This window comes from Prionailurus viverrinus, chromosome E1 (assembly GCF_022837055.1).
Source record: "Prionailurus viverrinus isolate Anna chromosome E1, UM_Priviv_1.0, whole genome shotgun sequence".
NCBI lineage: Eukaryota > Metazoa > Chordata > Mammalia > Carnivora > Felidae > Prionailurus > Prionailurus viverrinus.
In genome coordinates, this window is record NC_062574.1 from 23944407 (window position 1) to 23965661 (window position 21255).

The 21255-nt window shown below is 43.5% G+C and overlaps 1 protein-coding gene and 1 non-coding gene across 14 annotated transcripts in view; both read left to right on the forward strand.

Annotated features, from left to right (window-relative positions):
- Positions 1-21255, forward strand: part of ACACA (acetyl-CoA carboxylase alpha) — a 281044-nt gene that overhangs the window by 256480 nt on the left and 3309 nt on the right. For all 13 annotated transcript variants that reach the window (XM_047831855.1, XM_047831859.1, XM_047831864.1 and 10 more), the window contains 3 exons: positions 12371-12525; positions 13196-13366; positions 20474-20610. In XM_047831855.1, coding sequence (XP_047687811.1) covers positions 12371-12525; positions 13196-13366; positions 20474-20610 — 463 coding nt within the window. The remainder of the gene's footprint in view (positions 1-12370; positions 12526-13195; positions 13367-20473; positions 20611-21255) is intronic.
- LOC125152275 (U2 spliceosomal RNA) lies at positions 5606-5796 on the forward strand. The gene has a single exon (XR_007147130.1). It is a non-coding gene; the product is annotated as a U2 spliceosomal RNA (small nuclear RNA).

The window sequence follows — 21255 nt, forward strand, 5'->3', positions numbered from 1 at the left end:
AGTCCATCTTTCTGGCCTTGTGGATGATATCCTCGTAAAGAACAATTAGCTGGAAGTTGCTATTGGGGGGCAGGCTAATCAGGCAGAGAATATGCTTAAAAGTCCTCAGAAGTCTTAAGAGTTCCGTTTCTGGTTGTCTCTTTGGACATTTCTGAGGAATGTGAGTCGATGTCATGGGACAGAGAAGCTGGAGACCTACCCAGGTGGAGTTCCAGGGCCATCTCGAGCTAGAGAAACACAAGTAAAGACTACGCACAGCCCTGGGAACATTTGTGCGCACTACTCTGTTGCTCATTTGTTTTTGGAGCTTTGGAAGGGCTGCAGCTTGCACATAGGACTAAACTGTGGGAGCCCTGTGTCAAGTCCAGAGACTGAAATGCATTTCAGGTTCTTCTAAAGCACTGATTATCTGCCTAGACCTCCCATCAAGCCCCTCACTAGGTTAGTGAAGATAATTGCTAGGAGTCCTTTTGTTAGTTTGTTTTGGTTTTGTTTTTCTAGGAATAGAGTGATTGTCTTTAAAAGGTAATGAAACTCCGTGAATGGAAGGCATAAAAAGGAGAGGTGCTAGTTCATTTATGTTTCAAATAGTAATTTAATTAATAAAGTACCATTTGTGGACGCTTTATATGCTCACTATCTAGAGACACAAAAACTTCTGAGTGTTTGCCTGCACTCTAGAAGACCTCACATCCTGGCAGTTTGGAGCCCTAAGCCAGGTTGCCTGCCAGACACGGTGACTTGGGTTATAATAAACCCTGTGTGCCTCCCATTGTTTGCCATTAGGTAACAACCACCAATAAGTCTAACCCATCTCAGCCTGATCCCTTTATGGGAAGTGCACACATACAACAAGAATTGGCAAAGCTGTTTCTAAAATCTATTGCCACCCAGAATTGTTGAGGTGGTTTTTTTCTGTCTCTTCTCCAAACAGGATAATTACTTCTGACCAACCCCATACACTTTAATTAAAGTAACTGCAGCTCAAGAGCAAGTTCCTCACAACTGTATATAGTGAGAGCTCTAAAAGCTTCAGCCACTGATAAGCATCTCACTTAGATGGCTCATAATTGCTCCCAGCATCAGGCAGTCGTTCTGCTGTTTTTACCACTAATTCTGTACAAAGGCAGCAATGCCACAATTGCAGGACACAGTGAATTGCATAATTTTCTCTCTCTCTTTTTTTTTTTTCTTTTTTCTTCTTCTTTTTTTTTTTTTTTTCTTTTTTCTTTTTTGCTGGTTTTCTTTCTGGCCAATTTAAAATTTGTCAAAGTCGGTCTTCTTCTGGATCACTGCCCTTTGATATTTCGCGCACTCCATTTGCCACAAACAAGCCGCAGGGCCGCAGTTCATGCTGACTCTAGCAGAAGCAGAGAGAGCTCCATTTATCTTACACTGCCTGCTGAATTCCTACTCATTAACTGGGGGTTCACTGCCTCTTTTTAACCCCCCAATGGCTGTTATCATCCCTTCAGAGTAACTGGGTGGTAGGAAGAGGGATCCTCTCTGACATCTGTTTGCAGAGCAACCGGATGGTGAGGGGTGTGGGGCCAAAGCTTCTTTCTCTTGAAGGAAAGTGATATCGCTCCCACCTTCACCCAGCACCTTTTAACTTTTGAAATACAGGAAGGGGAGAGGGAGGAGATTTCCAAGTGATGGCCATTTAATCATTTGTTACAAATCATCTCATTATCAATTTCCTCTCTGCATTGAAGAAAACCATATTTATTTAACCTTGACCAAAATGGCATTGGAGAAAGAATCCTTAGTCTGCTAAATGTGAAGCAGCTCTGGCCCAGGGCAGGTCAGGAACATGAGAGTAGGTCTAGAATAAAAATAGTCATGTATAAGCCTCAGGTTGCTTGTAGGTAAATTGTTTCACTTCTCTGAACATTAGTTTTTTCATCTAGAAAGTGGGGATAATGCCCCAACCTAGCCATTGTGAAGATCAGATGAATGTGCATTCACTTTGAATCTGTGAAGCATTTTTCAAACATAGGGTTTGGCATCATTTCCTGCCTTAATTATCAGAAGAAGGAGACAGCCATGTTTGCTATCTCTGTGGCATAGGTCTACTTTTGTAACAAGTGGTATAGGAAAGGAAATACGAAAGAAGTAGAAAAAGTGGTCTTGTCCCTTAAGCGATTTAAGTTTTTCAGGGAGATCATACATACCCAGGTGTATTTGTGAGGTCACAGGCCAGCAAAGATGTAACAGAACATGCCATGAACTCCACTCCTTTTGGGTTCACGTAGGCTTTTGGCTCTTTTCTCTATGCCTAGAATCAAAAACTGACAAAATACTTTCACACAAAGTGGGTGCAAATGACCTTATTTTTCAGATTGAGAGATTAAGGCAAAAAGAAGACTTCAATAAATCATCCAAGATACAAAATAAACGTATATCAGCACCCAGAATGGAATTCTGGTTCTCTCTGTTCTGCATTTCTCAGGATTTCCTCAGCTGAATACTGAGCCTGATCAAAATTAAACAGGAATTCTTTCCCTTTGTTATCTAAAGCCAATTCCACTGAGAAAAATCTGATTTAGGAGAAAGCCTGTAGAGGTGGATGTTACCTTATGTTCCCAAACTCTTCCCAGATTGGCCTCTGCACTGGGGAGCACACTGTCAGATCACTTAGAGCACAACTGATTTGACTGTGTTCAAAAACATAATTACTATTTATTCTCTAAGGATAATGAGTAATATTTAATTTCTGAACAGCTAACTTTGTTTCATATTTTTTATTTTTAAAAATTTACCTTTCATCATTTTATATACTTTGGGTAGAAGGTGGTGAATTACTGGTTTGTAGTTCTGTGATTATCATAGCGTATGAAAATAGTGCATACCTTGGTTCCCGGTGGAGGTAAAGAGAGAAAGAAATGTGATATAAACCCAAATACCATAGTCTGGAGTCTCAGAACAGGCTTGGTAGAGTCCATGCAGGAAGGACAACTATACTACCAGCCTGGTTGCCTTATGGAAATTCGCTTCCTTCTCTGGAAATAGAGCCCCAGCCTCCATGGCCTCTTTGTGTCTCTCTGACATCCTTCTACCTCCTCAGAGAGCTAGGACCAGGGAGTGGTGTGGGATAGGATGGTCTTCCTAGCCTGGCCTCTTGACACCGGAACCTAAGATTTTCTCCTGGATCCTTACCCTTACAAATCAATTGAGAGAGACAGTCCAAGTGTGAAGCAGTCATATGTTCCCCACTGCCCTCTCCCTCAACACAAATAGTCTCTAGGCAAAGGAGCCACTTAGTGAAACTTTATCCTGCTCCAGACTCACATTTTGAATGTGGCCCTGTTCCCGGGCAGCCTGCCAGGCAGCACCTTGGTGGTGCCCACACAGCACGCCCTGAGAGTGCCGGTCTGACACAGGCAGAGGCCACTCTAGCTGAGCACTGCAGCTGGCCTGCCCCTGGCCCTTCCACCAGCATACCTTCTGCCCAGGGCACCCCAGGTGCAGAGGGAGTATTAGGGCTTGCAGATGTCTGTAGACATCTTCCAGAATGCCTTCCCCCCAAGCCTTCTCTTTTAGCAGCCAGATGACAAGAAAAGGACACTTCCTTGGGTTAAGGGGATTCAGGGGTTAAGCTGGTCTTCTGGCAGGAGTGATCGAAGTATCTGAGCTGTGTGTGCTTTTCCATCTCTTGTGTCCATCTTCAAGATGTTGTAAGCTGAAAAGAGCTGGAATTGCTTGTGTGGGTCAGAAAGCAGCATCCTTACCTGGAAAGTTGAAAAGGAAAGAAGTTCTGATACCAGTGCCTGGGATGTGGCCTCTTGCCCTGTCATCTGTGGTATACATGGAGCGTCCTCACTGGCACCGTGGCCCTTCAAGCACTGGTCTCTGGTAGGCAGGCCCACGAGGAGAGATTATGGCATGGTGCCTCTTCCCTTAGTTAGCCGCTTACAACCCACTTCATCACACTGATTCAGGAGCATTTTGGTTTGATGCAATTTGGTTCAATAGTGACAGCATTTTCTGGGAAGGAGAAGGAGTTGTTTTGATCTGATCTATTAATCTGATTGTATTTATAAAAGCACTTGGGCTTGCCTCTTCCTAGGAAACAGTGATTCACAGTTCTGTCAGGCAGAGAGACCAGGCTGGCATTTTGTTGGACTGAACCTAAGCTTCTGCCTGCCTGCAGGCTGTTGTCAGAATATGTCTGAGAGGCACTGTTCCCACCTGGTCCTAGCTGACCCAGAGCCCTGTCCCTGGTAGATTCAGGGGAGCAACAAAGGAGAGGAAAACTGTAAAGACTTTGAGACTTACTGCCACGAGAATTCAGAGAATTCTGTGCGGCTTCCTGACTCTTTTGTGTGGACTGTTTGCATGGGGGGCATGGGGGACAGGGCTGCAGGGGGAATAATAGATTCTTTTATTCCTATTTGGAAATCTCTGGGTTTACTATAATGATTTTTAAAAATATGAACAGCAGAGCACTAACACCATTGCAAGGAACCTAGGGTTAAACATCCCTGAGAGGATAGCTGTTAAAATCAATATGCAAATGCAGCTGTATTTAGATAGGTATGGCCCCCTTTGAAGAAAAGCAGATATATGAAAATGGGATTTTAAAAAAACTAGATACATTGGGAGAAATTATTCCCATTACAAAAGGATTATTTGCTTTACCAAAGGATTCACTGCAGGGTTCCTTCTAAATAGCTCCCTTAAGGCATTTAAAACAGGATCTGATTTACGCAGTTTTTCAAGAATGCTTTTGTGTAAAGAAAGGCACACCTGTGATGGATACAGAAGTAGTTTTGCAAGGTTTTTTTTTTTTTTTTCCACCCTATCTTACTATCTTTATAGAGAAATTTCTTTCAACATTGAAAATGTGATTACACAGATCTTTTAAACAGCTACTTATGTTTGTACTTCTGAATCTTAATAAGATTCCAGTCTTTTTTATGCTGATTTTTCAGTCTCAAGGTTGAGGTACGGGTGTGTGTTCTTATATCTGAGATATTCTGGAGCTGAGTGAGGGAGGGTGGTCTAGTCCTTTTCTTTAGTTTCATAAGTATTTAACCAATCAAAGCAAATTGCTTTCTTAGGAGAGGAAGAAGGGCCCATAAAAGTTGAAATTGGGTTTAAATTTACATAAAGCTTCTTAGTATAACTAAAAACTGAAAAAAACACTTTAATATCACATTCTTTTATAAAACATTTTCCTTTTTTGCCAGCTTAGGGTTGTTGTTACATAAACGAGAAACTGAGCACAGAAAAGAGATTTCTGCAAGGTCACCTAGTGCCTTTAGCTGAGCAGAGAATTTTCAGCCTACCAGTCTGATTTTCATTCTAAGCTTTGAAAGTCTCACCCCTCCCCCCAAATCCTACACCATAGGATGTGATCTGCTCGTCCATAGGGTAAGGCTCACCTCCTCCTGCCCTCCTTCAGTGTCATGGCTGGGTAAAAAAACACCTCCTGCTGCAGAAATCAGCTCTCTCCTCAGAAGCTTCTCTTCAGCTTTGACCCCATGGAGGAGAGATGTGACTTTTCATTATGTCCTGGCCCCAGGAACACCTGACAGGCTGCTGCCCTGTGGGCACTTGTGGGTCAATTTAACTTGTTTCATTTTAAGGGCATTGGCTCTATATCGCTTCTCAGCCTTTTGGCTAAGATCAAGTATAGTATCTGTTCTTATCAGTTTAATATCTGATATGTCCTCTATCCGAGGACAATATATTAAATGGATTTTTGGAATTAGGAGATGGAATAGAAGCTTGATCCATCCACCCCACTCGTCGATCTGGTATTGCGATACTTCCAGGAACTGTGCACCTGCTTTGGGGGAAATTTTAAAAATAAAAACTAAATTTAAAAAGAGCATGGGCTCTGAAGCCAGACTACTATCTAAGCCTGAATCCCAGCTCCATGGTTTCCTAGCTTTGCAGCCTTGGGCAAGTTACTTCACTTTTTTGTGCCTCCATTTCTTCATCTGTAAGGTAGCCATCTTTTAGGGTATTTGCAAGGATTAAATGAGATGAAAAGTACTTAAACAATTCTAGCACATAGTAACATCTCAGTAGCGTTAGCTCTTCTTATTGGATCAGAATAGTACAGACTAGTAGTACTCTTCTGTATTTAGTTCTTTACATTGAAATATTTTTTAACTCTTATAGTTATCCAACCTTATGGTGGATTTTTAGGATTTCATGGGGACTTTTTATTTTGGGAAGAAAGAGATGAGAGTAACCTACCTTTCTTCTCCCGTTTCAGCCTTTCCCTAAAGTAGGATTCTAGAAAAGAATGACTTTCCTCCCTGTAGCATATTCTTAAACACACTCACACACGCACACAACGACTTGCTTTCTTAAAAACCCTGAGGCCCTGCAATCTGGCTAGAAAAGAAAGAAAAACCATTCCAAGATATTTAATTGTACAGGGAGCTTACAGGATTGATCGAGAGCTTAGCTTTTTACAATAGTCCAGTGAATAAGAAATGCTCCTGACAAACGATCAATGATAGGATAATCACTCTTTATCCCCCTCCTCATTCTTACCTTCTTTCTTTCAGGAGAACAGGGTTCAGAAGTCAAAAATCTTTATAGACGCCGCTTTTAAATTAAGCAGAAAATAGACATTGACATATTTGTTAATCTCCCCTAAATCATTACTAGGGCTGGCTGCTTTGCTGTACAAGGAGAGAGGGGCCCTCCATGTGCTACACAAGGGTCTAACTAGCTTAAAAGCAGCCTTTTATTTTTAGAAAATAAAATGTAGCAAACCTTTTCTCCCCCCCACCCCCACTTAAGGCACACAAGTCCTTGACTTTCTCATGTGCATTTTAAAGTACATACATCCTCTACTTCTGTCTTTTCCTTGCTTTGATGCTTTTTTGAGGTAGGTCTTGAACTGCAATCAGAGGCATTACTAAAGGAATCAAACAAGGCAACCTTTGGGGGAATGTTCTGTGATCTTCCTAGTCTCAGGAGGGCCAGAGCATTGCAGGTGTTTATTTCATTATTCTTTTAAAGCTCTGGAATAGCTTGACTGGGTAGACAAGACCTTTGTTAGTTCAGGAGCCAGCCTTCTCTGTCCCTCCAGCTTGGTAAAGCCAAGGCCTTGTTGCCAGAATGCTGTGCTCCAAGCCTGGAAGTCGTCTGCCTCTGTACCCAGTGCTGAGCTGTGTGCTCTTAACACTTTTCTAACACAGTGAAACAAACTCTTCAGCTAATTGCAATTCTGTCGCCATTGGTATCATTTCATGTGGAAGAACACAAGCTTTGAAGGTAGCCAGACCCAAGTGTAAATCCTGACTTTGCTACTTAAGAGCTAGATACCACTGGACAAATACCTTTACATTTCAGAGCTTTGGTTTTCTCATTTGTAAAATAGATGCCCTGTCTATAAGGTTGGGTTGTTTTAAGGATTAGAGATGATGTATATGAAGCAACTTGGAAAGCACTCACCGACATTAAGGCCTGCCTCTTGGCAGCAGTGTTAACAGCTGACCAGACCTAGGTCTGAATTGTGCATGGTGACTTATGAGCTATGTGATCCTGAAAGCATTAAGTGTGGTGCCTGGCACATAGTAACTGCGCAGTAAATGTATGTATATGGTACAGACATGCACATATATGTACATGTACAGATGTACACATATAAAAACACAGTGTTGGTTGTTTAGCCAGATGGAGGATGTTCTGAGGGTCTAGAACTTCTCATTCATTCCATATCCACAGTCCTACCATCCCTTACCCCACCCACACCTCCCCAGAAGGGCTGTGATTTTACCTGCTGTTATGTTAGTTCTTGATCTCACAATAACACAAGGAGCTACCCTTAAATCTTAGGGCTGCCAGAAGGTTTCAGGGACCCTGGCGTTGGAGCATAAGTGGCCCCAGTACCCAGGAGAGGGAAGTAGATGCTGAGGGTGCTCGGGACTGTGACTATTTGCCATCCAGTACAGAAGTATTGTACAACTGTAGTCCCCCTGTACAACCAGTCTCCTGCCTTGAATCACTGTGCCTGAACTATCTCTATAGCACAAGAGTAAATGACTTGCTCCCCCAAGCTAGACTTACGTTTGATTAAGGAGTAAAGTATACAGTCAAGTGACTCACAGAGGATGCCAAGCACTTGCCCTTAGTGAGAAGTGTGCATAATTTATAAGTCATGGGCAGGTTTAGACTGAAGAGTAGAAAACAGGGAAGGTGGCGTTCGAAATAGAAAGGCTTAGTGCCTTTCAGGTCCCATGTCCCAGAAGCCATCTACATGAACTTTTAAACACTCCCCAACAGTATCAAAAGGACAAGTTCTTGGATCACTGTAATGAACAAGTCTAGAGTCAGCACTTTCTTAGATGATGTAGAGACCACTGCTTACTCGTAGAGTGAAGTAAACATTTCTATTTCACCCTGGCAACCAAGGAACCAGGTCTGGGCTCATATAAAAACTTTACTTTGGGTGTTCTAAAATTGTGCAACCAAATCCACATAACACTGTGTTCATATCAACGTGAATGTGGGTGAGTAGAATGTAAAGAAAGTTGGAGGATGGATATTTAGTAATGCTGTGGACGCCTTGGGGTATAAAGAAATGGTTCAACAAACATGCCTGATTCAGGAGGTAATCTCATAAACAGATGTTTGAAATGTAACATGGTAAATTTTATGATCAATGTTTATGAAAAATATTATGATAAAGTTTTTAAAAAAAATCTTAGGCCTGCCCAGGAAACCGTTTTAGATCTGCAGAGCAGAAATTATTGAAGAAATTGTCTTGGTCTCAGCTATGGAATGGAACTTCATCTTTATCAGCCAGGAGCCTGCCATCTTCGTTTAGCCTTTTCTGAAATTAAAGAGATTCTGCTACTGATGCACTTAACTTGTCCTCTGCCCCAAGTAAACAAGAAGAGACAAGGTAACATAGTGCCCCAAATCTTGGAGGCCACACTGCTGCACCTGAGACCTGGCTCTGCCCCTTCCTAGTTTTGAGACCTTGGTGAGTTATATAAACTCTCAGTGCCTCAGTTTGCTCACCTGTAAGATGAGGATAGTAAGAATACCAACTTTAAGGTGGTTGTAAGGGTTAAGTGAGTTAATAGATACAAAGCACTTAGAATAGTGCCCAATGCCCTGTAAATATTAACTTTGATTTGTGATTTTAGGCATTGGGGAGCCAAGAAAAACATTTTTTTTAGCTTGGCTTATATTTTAATTTTCCATTTGATAAATTTTACAGAACAGTTACTAGAATAGTACAAAGGACTTCTGATGCCTTTTTCTCAGATTCTCCTTGTTAACATCTTGTCCCATTTGCTTTATCATTTCTATGTGCTCATGTACATGTACTTGCTTGCCCACCCTCTACACACACACACACACACACACACACACACACACACACACACTTTCTGTGAACCATTTGACAGTAAGCTGTAGATATCATGCTCCTTTATCCATAAATATTTACTGTGTGTTTCTAAGAACACAGACTTTGTCTTATATAACCCAAGACATTTATCTACATCAGGAACTATAACATTGATACAGTACTACTATCTGATTCATGATTCATATCAAGAGTTTACCAATTGTCCCAATAATGTCTTTTACAGACTTTGTTGTTGTTTAGATCAGAGATCTAACCCTAGGCCACACACTGTAATCTGTTTTCAAGCATTTAGTCTGTTTTATTGTATGTATGTATATGTGTATGTATGTATTTGAGAGAGAGAGAGAGAGAGAGAGAGAGAGAGAGAGAGAGAATCCCGAGCAGGCTCCATGCCCAGCACAGAGCCTGAGGTGAGGCTCTGTCTCACAACCCTGAGATCATGACCTGAGCTAAAATCAAGAGCTGGATGCCCAACCAACTGAGCTACCCAGGCACTCATAGTCTGTTTTAATCTTGAATAGTTCTTTGGTTTTACCTTTCATCATCTTGAATTTTTTGAAGACTATAGGCTTGGGACTGGGGTGGGAGGGGTTGTTTTGTTTTTTAAGTAATCTCCACACCTAACTGGAAAGGCTCAAACACAAACCCTGAGATCAAGAGTCACCTCCACTGATCAAGCCAGCCAGGCCCCCCAGGCCACTTTTTTATAGCATGTTCCTCAATCTGGGTTTGTCTTACCTTTCCCTATGGTTAAATTCAGATAATACATTTTTGGCAGGAATATTGCAGAAGTGTTATTTATGATCTTCTCAGAACATCTTCTTAGGAGGCATGTGTCATTTTGTCCAATTCTTGGTGATGGTAATTTTGACTACTTGTTTAAGGTTTTCACTAATAGTAATTTGTGGAGAGATACTTTGAGGCTATGTAAATATCCTGTTCCTTATCAAACCCTCACCCACTAGTTTTAGTATCCATTGGTAATTCTTGGCAGAATCGATTGTTGTGATGGCAGCAAGATGGTGATTTTTCTAATTCCATCATTCCTTCTGTGTCCATTAATTATTATTCTGTTGGAGGAGAGGAGAACTTTCCCTTCTCTTCCCCCCCCCCCATCTAATTATTTATATCAGGATGCACTCACAGACTTTGATTTCATTCTATAAATATTCTGATAACCACCATCATCATGTTGTTTATGATAAATTTGGTGCTCAGACTGCCCCAGATTTGGCCAGTGGAAACACCTTCAAACTGGCTCCTATGCCCTTTTAACAAGTCTCCATCATTTCTTGAGTGCTTCCTTGATTTTTGTGACAGCATGTTCCAGGCTCATCTTACATTTTTCCTGCCCCATCCCTAGAATCAACCATTCCTCCAAGGAGTCTTGGTTCCTCATACTAGAGAAGAAAAATGTTTGCTTCCCTGTCAAAATTACCATCATCAATGTTACTACTGAGACAGTCTCATCTCAGAAGAAACCAGTTGGCTCTCCTCCCATGGACTGTCTAGGCAGATCCACCCTAGAATGGATGGGCCTTCGTCTCATCCCACAGTCCTGCTCTCTGCCTGGTGCAGAAAGAAGGCTGCTGAAGTGTTAGGGCCGGATTGTGATAGGTCAGTGATTCCCCTCTGTGTGAGAGCCCAAGAAGAGATAGACTTCAGCTCTCTTCCTCATGGTTTTCAAGTAGTGATGGGCTTTAAAAAAAAAAAAAAAAAAAAAAAAAAAAGAGGTGGAGGTGGGCATCTAAAAATCTCATAAAAATGAAACTAGGTACTATAGCTACATCCCTGTTCTATTAACATGTGTTTATGTATAGTACTTACGGCTCACTCAGCAGCCCAAGGCTGTTTATGGCATATGATTCATAGTGGCATAAAAAGCAAGGCCTGTTCCCAGACAGACATGCTTGAAATAGAACTTTCTCTTCTGCAACCCATCACATGTGGTCATGTATTTATTTGTCAGCTTTGGTGACAAAGCACTTCAGGTTGTCCCCAACACCAGGGGCTGTTACCTATTGCTCCTTCAGGTAGACTTACTCCTCTTTACTAGGCAGGCAGCTGTATTTTCAGTATTGATTGCAAGGCCCATTCTGAGAGTAATTAGGAAGAAAAACACAACATAGTAGTACCTCTTCTGGGACACCATTGATTGGAGGGGGGTGGGGGCATCCTCCCTGTCATAAGGAATTCCAGATTCCTTATAGGAATCTGTCGATTGAGGATCCTGTGTGCTTATGAGCTCAGTGATCCAAATGGGATTTGTGGAGTGCATTTCTCTTTTTTCCCTGTTCCTTCACTTTTAGCCCAAGAACTTGAATGTCTTTGTCACTCTGGTCAGGGGTTGGTTCTGGCAGTAGCAGCCCAGCAGCAGACTAGGAAGCGAGCTAATCTAATCTACTGAGCTAGCATAAGACACACAGATCTGGCTCTAATTAGGGTGGATTCTACTAATTTCAGGTTAAAAGTTTTGAAACCTGAGACTAGAAGCTATGGAGTAACAGCAGCTTGCAATTTTAGGAATCCTTTGGCGGGTGACTTGTATGGACCTGGGAGAAGAGGCTGCTGATCTGGGCCTGAAGGCATAGGGGTTGCTCCCCTACCGTGTCCCACACTGAGAATAGTCCAGCTGCTCTAATGCTGGTCAGCCAGGCATGGGCATGGTGTCTTGCATGGGGAAGGAGGGGCCTGGCTGTCAGTGAGACGATGAGAGACACAGGCCCCCAGGTGGTTGTTTGCACCTGCTCAGGGAAAGACTTGGGGAGAGGGACTCCCATGGTTGCTTTTATAGTTGTGACCTCCACAGGGAAAGGAGGACATGTGGGCTCCCCATGGCAAGATAAGGACTGGTCTGGCATCTCAGAGTCCTGTTAGTCAGCAAAGAGGTGGTGAAGACAATGGAGAGCCAGGGCACAGAGGGAGGGGGGTGTTTTTGAGCTTCCCATGACTGTGGCTGCTTTTGTGCAGAGAGATTCCTGGTCACCACAGAGTGTGACGGGCAGGTTTATTTAATTGCAGGCACCCCAGAGCTCAGCGCAGCTGAGCGGAAGGAGCTGGAGAACAAGTTGAAGGAGCGGGAGGAATTCCTAATTCCCATTTACCATCAGGTAGCCGTGCAGTTTGCTGACTTGCACGACACACCAGGCCGGATGCAGGAGAAGGGTGTTATTAACGTAAGTACGGTGGTTGCCACTTGTCCTGACTTGTCAAAGACCTGTGAGCAAGCGAGTGTATGTCTCATGCTCATCAGCTCACAAGTGGGGATGGATTAAAACAGCTTGTGCAGATCAAATCGTTTTCAGGTTTTTTTTGGAGAAACTTTTTCCCTTTTTTGTATATCCATTATCATCCCCAAAACAATTTTATGATTTACCTTCCCTTGGACACCTTGGGAGGCAAACTACTCCATTTTGCTGGTGGGAAACTGAGTCTCATGTGCTTTCACTGGGGGCAGCTGCCCACACTGTTGATTACACCAGTGTCAGGGTTCCAGCAGCAGCAAATTCACATGTAACCTGTGTACACGTTGCTTGAGCCGTTCTGCTGCAAACCAATTCCACACTGTCCTGTTTATCTGGAAAGTCATAGCCTCCTCCCTAGAACATCTCAGCCATGTGTGGGGTTAGCATTAATGAGGCCCATTGCTGTGCACAGTGCTCTGGAGAGGGCACTGCAACTCTAAACTGGGGAGATAGCTGCAGGTGCTGAAAGTCACGGCCTGCTCTTAAGTCTCTGAAGGGCTTCCTAGAGGATAAGTTTTTGTGCCTGTGGAGTTCCCTGTGGACTGGGCACTGAGCAGGGATTAGGGCTGAGGTGACTAAGCTTATTCTTGTCTGTATGTAGGACATCCTGGATTGGAAAACATCCCGTACCTTCTTCTACTGGCGGCTGAGGCGTCTCCTGCTGGAGGACCTGGTCAAAAAGAAAATCCACAATGCCAACCCAGAGCTCACTGATGGTCAGATCCAGGCCATGTTAAGGCGCTGGTTTGTAGAAGTGGAAGGAACCGTGAAGGTAGGTGGGTGCCCTAGGAGGAGCCTTGGTGCTGTGCTCCTCACCCCCACCTGAGGATCCCCAGGCCTCTGAAGGCAGAAATGGAAGGGAAACATAGAGACCTAAGCCCTGTTTCCTCCCCATACCGTAACATGTCATGATGGGTTGTTAGAAGAGGTCATTGGACATTTTTTGTTGCTCACTGTATCATTCAGCAAACCTTTTTGCGTACTTTACTGTATACCAGACACTGCATTAGGCCCTAAAAGAAAGAGGCAGATACTGTTCCCATCCACACAGAGCTTACCATCTCAAGGGGGAGATGGATTAGCTGAGAGGTCATGTACAACAATGTGGCCGATATTAACCACAGCAGACCCAGCACATCATGGAGCACAGAGAAGGACACCTGAGCCACTCTGGGAAGGAGGAGGAGAGTCTAGAACTTATAGAAGTGGTGTCTCAGCCATCCTGAAAACAAAGTAGGCATGAGCCAGAAGAAAAGGGTGGGGTTAGGGTGGGGACATCAGGGGATCAGGGGAAGGTAGGAGGAATGTTCCAGGAAGAAGGAGTGGCACGTTTCAAGGGCTGATAGCAAGAGTTATCACACATCCGAGGCACTGTAGATATTTCAGGATGGCTCAGATCAGAATCTGCAGGGCCGTGGCAGCTGTGTTAAGGGTCTGGACTGAGGTCTATGGGAAGCCACTGAGGTGGTTAACGCAGTAGAGTGACATACTCTGATTTGTATTATAGGAAGACCACTCAGGAGGCTGTGTGGAAGGTAGAATTGAAAGGGGTCAGGAGCAAGAAGCCTAATCGAAGGTGATGGTTATTTAGGCAGGAGATGCTAGGGCTTTAGCTAAAGATCTTCTGGTTTCACATCTGAGCTGGAAGGAAATGTCCACTCTGACTGCAAGGAACCATGAATCCCTCATCTTCTTGGGTTGATCTGGTGGAGAGGACACATGCCTTGGACCAGTGACCCCGCTGGGGGGAGAGGTCTGAGACCAGGGTGACCAGGCACTAGCATTTGCCCCTGGAATTATGGGCTGCACAGGACAGTCTGTGGGAGGATGGGAAGAAAGAGTTGGAACTTTTATTTCTCCATGTCCTTTTACTAAGAAAAAGAACCTAACTGTTCTTAGTAGTTATTATATGGGTTAAAAGTAAATCATACGCATCATATATAAATGTTATCAGAATATTGGTAGTGTATGCTGAGAATGTCTTTTCCTGATAGCTGTTTTGATCAAAATATTTGGTGCCTATTAGGTTAGAGTACTGAGGGAGGGCAGGCCCGTCAGCCTCTTCCCGAAAAGTGTTGGCTGATGTCCCTGCTGACTGTTCTCAGGAAGGAACTCCAAGATTTGTCGTCATTGTTAAACCCCGTGAATCTGGGTGCTTCTAAGATTCACCTCTGTGTTAAGCCTACCCATTTCTTTACGACTGAAAAGCTTCTTTAGATAAATATTTCAGATGTGCAGTGGGCGAGCACAGCCTTATGCGACGTCTGCTTCAGGTTAAGGTCAGTTTGTGGCATCATAATTGAGTGAGACAATTTTGTCAGTGGCTACTGGCAGCTTCTAGTGGAAGTTGGCATTGAAAGTCACGCAAGTGTAAAATAAGAGGTTGTTCTCGAGTTAAGAGTGGCCGGCTAGGTAAATGGAGTGTGTGTGTGTGTGGCCAGGAGACGCCCGCACCGCCTTCCTACCACATTAGTCAGTAATGGACGTGCAGGGCTTCAGTAAGCACAGGGATGAGGAGAAGGAATAGCTTCCCTCCGAGCATGAAGTGAGTGGATAGGCCCTTCCATTGTTCCTTAGCATCCTGTATCCAGGGGACAGTGTGTCTGGAGAAATAGGTCATTGCCATCTTGTAGATATGGAGAGAACTGTTGGCTGTATGTACACAGACTCCATGCTGGAAATCAAGTGTGGGAGACCACCCCAGCCCAATAGGTCAGGAGGAGGCTGCCTGAGACACTGGGAACCAACTATACCCAAGGACTAAGGCTGGTTCCTCCCTCCTGTCTACAAAAGACAGCATTCCCTTGAGCTCTTTAGTCCAGGAGGACAGCTGAGGAGAAGAAAGGAAGGGCAATGATGCTATGATGTGGCTTTGAAACCTCCTTCCGTATTCTGCAGGCTCAGCAGGACCTAGTTTAGTGTGGGGTGGGTGATAAAATCTGTAGCGCCCTTGAGAGAAGAAAGTGTTGCAGTGTTCAGAAGCCGTCTGTGCTGCCTTCATAGAATCTGCTCTGTGTTTGGCAATGGCTTAAAACCTTAAAAATGTTGCCAACCTCCCCCCACTCTTTTTTTGGTTCTTCAAACAGTGATAGATAGCGTGCACTGTGTCTCAGGTGCAAACACTGCCTGAGTCTAGACCTTGGCTTTGCACCAGGAAGTGACCCTCTGATCCTCATTGTGGTTACTGGTAGGGAAAGACATTTAGTGATAAGCATCTGCTAGCCATGTGTGTGTTCTTTTGTCTCAGAGAATTTATTTTTTTGTTTTTGTTTTGTTTTGTCTTTATCCTAATCCTGAAGAAAGAGATCTGGGGACAGAAAATTTGAAGACACTGTGATGTTATGTAACTTAGCAGTGCAATTCTTTTTTTCCCATAGAGGAATCTGTTACTGTGAATTACAGGATTTTGTTTGAATCCACTGGGATAGTCCTGTTGTAGGAAATAGTACGGTTTATGGTTCAGAGTTTCACTGCAGAGAGGAGAAAAGCATGGCTACAGTTGCCTGAAAACAGGAACAAGAACTTGGGTTTAAGTTGGGTCATAAGAACACAGTGCGTGCTTGTATCACGGGTAGGCTTTCTCTCTTGATTCTTAGATCCACAGTTTGAGGCATGTGGTTTTTCAAACAGACTAATTTTTTTTCCCCAGCCCCAAAAGGATTAGAACTCTTCCTGGGGCAACGAGAAGTGGTATTGGGAATCTCACAAACTTTTTGCACCCCAGCCTTGCCATTTGCTGTCTCAGACGTATTATTGATTTAAGTTTCCATCTCTTCATGTGTAATACAGAGATGATGCTTCTTTCACAGGGTTCAGTGAGTTTGAAATGACATGATAAGTAAGGTATGGGGCACAATGTCTGGCACTCAGTAGACACTCAGAATGTGCCGGTCTGCTCCCCTTCTCCACACAGCATGCCAGAAGGTAAAACATCATAACGTCAGCTAAGAGTTAGATATATAACTTAATGATCTTGGCAGGAGCCATGGTAGATTCTCAGTAAATGTTCTTTGTTTTAAAAAAGATTTTTGTAATGTTTATTTTTGAGAGAGACAGAGACAGAATGCGAGTGGGTTAAGGGCAGAGAGAGAGGGAGACACAGAATCCGAAGCAGGCTCCAGGATCCGAGCTGTCAGCACAAAGCTCAATGCGGGGCTCCAACTCACTAGCTGTGAGATCATGATCTGAGCCGAAGTCAGATGCTCAACCGACTGAGCTACCCAGGCACCCCATGTTCTTTGATTTGGTTTGCTGTAACTTAATCCACGATCTAGGATGCCATAGCACATTGTTACTGTCCAGGTAGCTACCCATACACTCTTACTCTGGATTTCCAAATGAGATGGTCGGTCATTGGAGGTCCTTGCAAGGATGACTGAGGAAAGAGCACCGTTAACAAGGTTGTTTGATTCCCACTTTCCCCAAAGGCTGACCTCATGCTACCCCTGGACAAAACTTCAATTTAGGGCCGGCGAAGGAGGAGGTAAGGCAGAACCTGGAAAACATTGTTTGGCCCTCTGTGGGTCTGGGGCTGAGATTGGAGTACCTCTGAGGAGACAGGGTCCACAGGCCACCCCAGCCCACATGGCTGTTTGCTCTTTTACTCCAAAGCCTCAGAAAAAATCACATTGCCAGCAATGTCTCCAGGCAGCTCACAAGGTGAGTTATCTACAGGGCATGGTAATCAGGACTCACATCCATCAGACTGTGCCCTGGTCGCTCTCTAGTCCTCCTGTATATTGAATAAGGAGGGCTTAACAGCTATCCAATACTTAGAAATGAAACTTTCTAAACAGGTCATTTAGATTTTGTACGATAGACTAATTACTACATACAATTAGTGAGGCTGTGAGTAGTGCCTGAGATACTTATCCACTGATGCAGAGAGAGATAAAGTATCTGCTCAACATTTATTGTAAGACCAGTATTGTAATGTTTAATTTTCAATATTTTATTGGTACTGAAATGTTGTGATTGGGATGAGTGTGAGGCAGGTAGTGACTTATGGTCCCAAGCCTATCATGAGATTAGCAGCCCAGCATTTCACACTTGCTTAAAATCCACACTGGAATAGTGGGAATAATCACTCACATTTTCATAATTTTAAGGAGGGAAATGATAATTGCCTTCTTTCTGGGAATAGGGTTGGCCCGTCCTTCTGTATGGCTGGAACGATGAATCTTACAGCTCTGTTCTAGGAGGCAAACACGGGACTGTAGACTCCCTAATCCAGGGGAAGAGAGCCTTGCTCTTCCTGGGTGAAGGAAGTTAGGTCAAAACAGTACATTAAACCCTCCCAGGTCTGTTAAGAAAAACCTGTAGTGCTGTGGGTACGTAAGTTTTATTCTTACTAAAAATGCTATTGACCAAGATTTGCAACCCTTCGCCTTTGTGTACTCTGCTGTGACCTAAACTTTACTGAGGTCCTGCTTGATGGTTGTCATCCAATTGTATTTTGAGTGAACAGCAAATCTTTCATACATGGGGACCATATTTTCAAAGAGGAGACTTTAGAGCAACAACTCCAAAACTTGGAGTGTGTTGCTTTAATCCTGTCTAGGAACTTTTTTAATGTTTAATTTAAACACCTAGCATATTCTGTGGCTGCAGGAGGGGAAGGCAGAAGAGTTTTCTCTAGAGGGTAGCTGGCTTTCCAGCATAGTGTCTGAGCATCGTTAGAAGCAGGCATCTCGTTAGCTAATACATTACACCAATCAAGGAGAGTTATCTTAAGCCACAATTAATCTGCTCCCTGGCATATGTTGATAGGAAAGCATCATGCTGTTTCTTAATTAAAAGCAAACGGATTAAAAATGATTAATAAGAGTATTAAATATTCTCCTAAACTAAAGGCTTTGGGATTCTTGGGTAAATCTAGTTTTTTTTTTTTTCTTTTTCTTTTTTTTCATTCTGAAACCCAAGAAGCATTCATTGTTTTATTTCTTACACCACCACCACCACCCCTCCCCCGCCAAATCTGCATAAGTAAGGGCAAGCGCATAAGTCCTCAAACCCTGGAGAAGTCTAAATTACTGATGATAGAGATGGAAATGTCCCAAGTTTGGGTGGCAGCAGCTAAGAGTATCCCAGTGTATCCAGTCCACATGTAGGGTGCACAGGTGCTGGGATGCCAGAGTGAAGACCACTGCATTGTGGGGGAAACCTTACCACCCACCCCCTTTGTCAGTAGAGAGTGACACAGCACCTCCCTTCCTTCAGAACAAGACACTTCCCTGTCATTTGCCTCAGAGATGGCAGAGTCCTGACGGAGGCACAAAGAAGTGGGAAGACTCACTCAGGCTTACACTGGCGTGGCCATCCCACCCTAAGAGAGCTGATCTTTGTAGCCGTGATTCAGAGACAGGCACCTTGGGTGCCAGAAAAAGAACTGCACAAAAGGACCAGAAAAGGTGCACTGCTGACCCTTAATCCTGGCCTCCTTAATCCTTCAACTGTGAAGAACTCCTTAAGAATTTTTAGAAACGTGGAAGTCAATTACATGACATAATAAATAATTAGTCACAGCTAACTCACCAGCTAAGTTAGAAATGAGGAGGTGAGAGTCTGCAAGGAACCATTACTTTAGAAGGCATGAAATAAAATGTTAGGAAACCACACAGTGCTCAGTTTCTGACTGCGTGCTGCCCTCAAAGGGTGTGAAGAAGACGTTCCCTCTGTGCCTCACAGGTCCTGAAGTTCCAACCATGGCTCCTGCACCTTTGCTTGTATACAAGGTTTCCTGAGCCCATCTCAAGCCTCAAAGCCTCTGAGAGTCCCTGATGCACCCACCTATTAAATTACAGCGCCAAACTCATTGTCATTCTGGCTTTGACTTCGTTAGTGATAACAGAGAAGGATAGCGCACCTTTAAATGACGAGCTTTGTGTTTAATTACCCAAACAAAATGACATAAATATGAATGAGCCCTAATGGTGGTACTTGGTTTTCCGGAAACCATTAACAAAACGATTCCTAAATGATTTGTAAAGAAAATGAGAGGAGAGGAGAGGAGAGCAAGGAGAAGGCTATTAGGTTTCTAACACACTCCTGAATTATTATGTAGTCAACTACCTAGGAAATACTCAGCTAAATGATCTCGAAAAAAAGGAGGCACAAGGTGGTTTGTTTAGACTTTCAGGGTTACAGATACCTTGCCCCATTGGAATACTCTCATAGAGAGTAAAATGGGTAGGTTTCTGACCTAGTGGCTCTCCCCTAGTAACAAGACTTCCCACACGTCAGTACCCCTCCGTGCCCTGTTGAAAGACTTCCACAACCAGGCAACCCATCTGCCACCCTGGCAGGGGCCAGAGACTTACATTTTAAGAATTGTGTCTTACTTCCTCAGAAAAGACACCTTTCATTTTTTTTTTTTTTTTTAACGTATGTTGACTTTATTTTGTAAGTAAACTCTACGCCCATGTGGGACTTGAACTCACGACTGCAAGATCAAGAGTTGCATGCTGTACTGACTGAGCCATCCAGGTGCCCCTCAGTCAGCACTTTACTGAACAATTTGGGCTTTTGACTGTTTTTCTCAAGTCCATCAGGCAATTACCTTGTCTCATTCAGCCTTTGTGGAATAGGTGGAGACCTAAAATGATAGGACTTGAGTCAGTATGAGCACTAACATCTGTAGGGGCCCATGTGGATGCTTCAAAGATGCATCTTGTACCAAAAGAAGGAAAAGGAGAATGAGGAAAACTCCTGTCCTGAGACCTCTTTCCTCTTACTATTGTAATGCCAGCAATAGTGGAAATCATGAACAACTTATTGTGCGGTGAACAAGCTTTTGGAGTGAACTTTCCAGATAGTGAACAATCTGGGTGTCCAGCCTGGCCTGGCCCCAGGTGTTTGACCAGGAGTCATCTTTTTGCAGGCCTATGTTTGGGACAATAACAAGGATCTAGTGGAGTGGCTGGAGAAACAGCTGACCGAGGAAGATGGTGTTCGCTCAGTAATCGAGGAAAACATCAAATACATCAGCAGAGACTATGTCCTCAAGCAGATCCGCAGGTGAGACCCTCTTTGGGAGGGCAGGTGGCGGGGGTTATGTAGGAGAAATTGGGCTCGCTTCTTTGGAAGGAGCAAAGATTTAAGGACAAATCATGAAATGATGCCTTACAATCTTTGTGGTTTCTTTCTGTTTGGGACTGCTATAGTTGACCCACAGATAAAAATAGAGCCTTGAAATACAATTCTTTCTCAGCTACTGGTCCCTAGGGGCACTTAGTAATCTCAGCTAGATGAGGGCTTAGTTCATTGTGCCCAACTATTAGCTCCAAGTGCAGATCTTGTGAGAAAAGCTGATTTCATGGCAGTTTCTTGGGGAACTACCTCCTCCCCTCCTTGAGCCAAGAGTTAGCTATATTCTTGAGTCCAGTCTTCTCGATTGAATGGATGGGGAGACTGCTGGGGACATTTTTAAATGTCAGTGCAGAGAACAAATCTGTACCCAAATGGACCTGTTATTTGCATTTTATCCCATTTGCTTTATCATTTGTGAGGGTGCTTGCTCTCATATATATATATATACATATACACATATACACATATATATATATATATACATATATACATATATACATATACACATATATACACACACACACAAACACACACACACACGCACCTTCCTATATGCCTACTAAGGATAAGTTA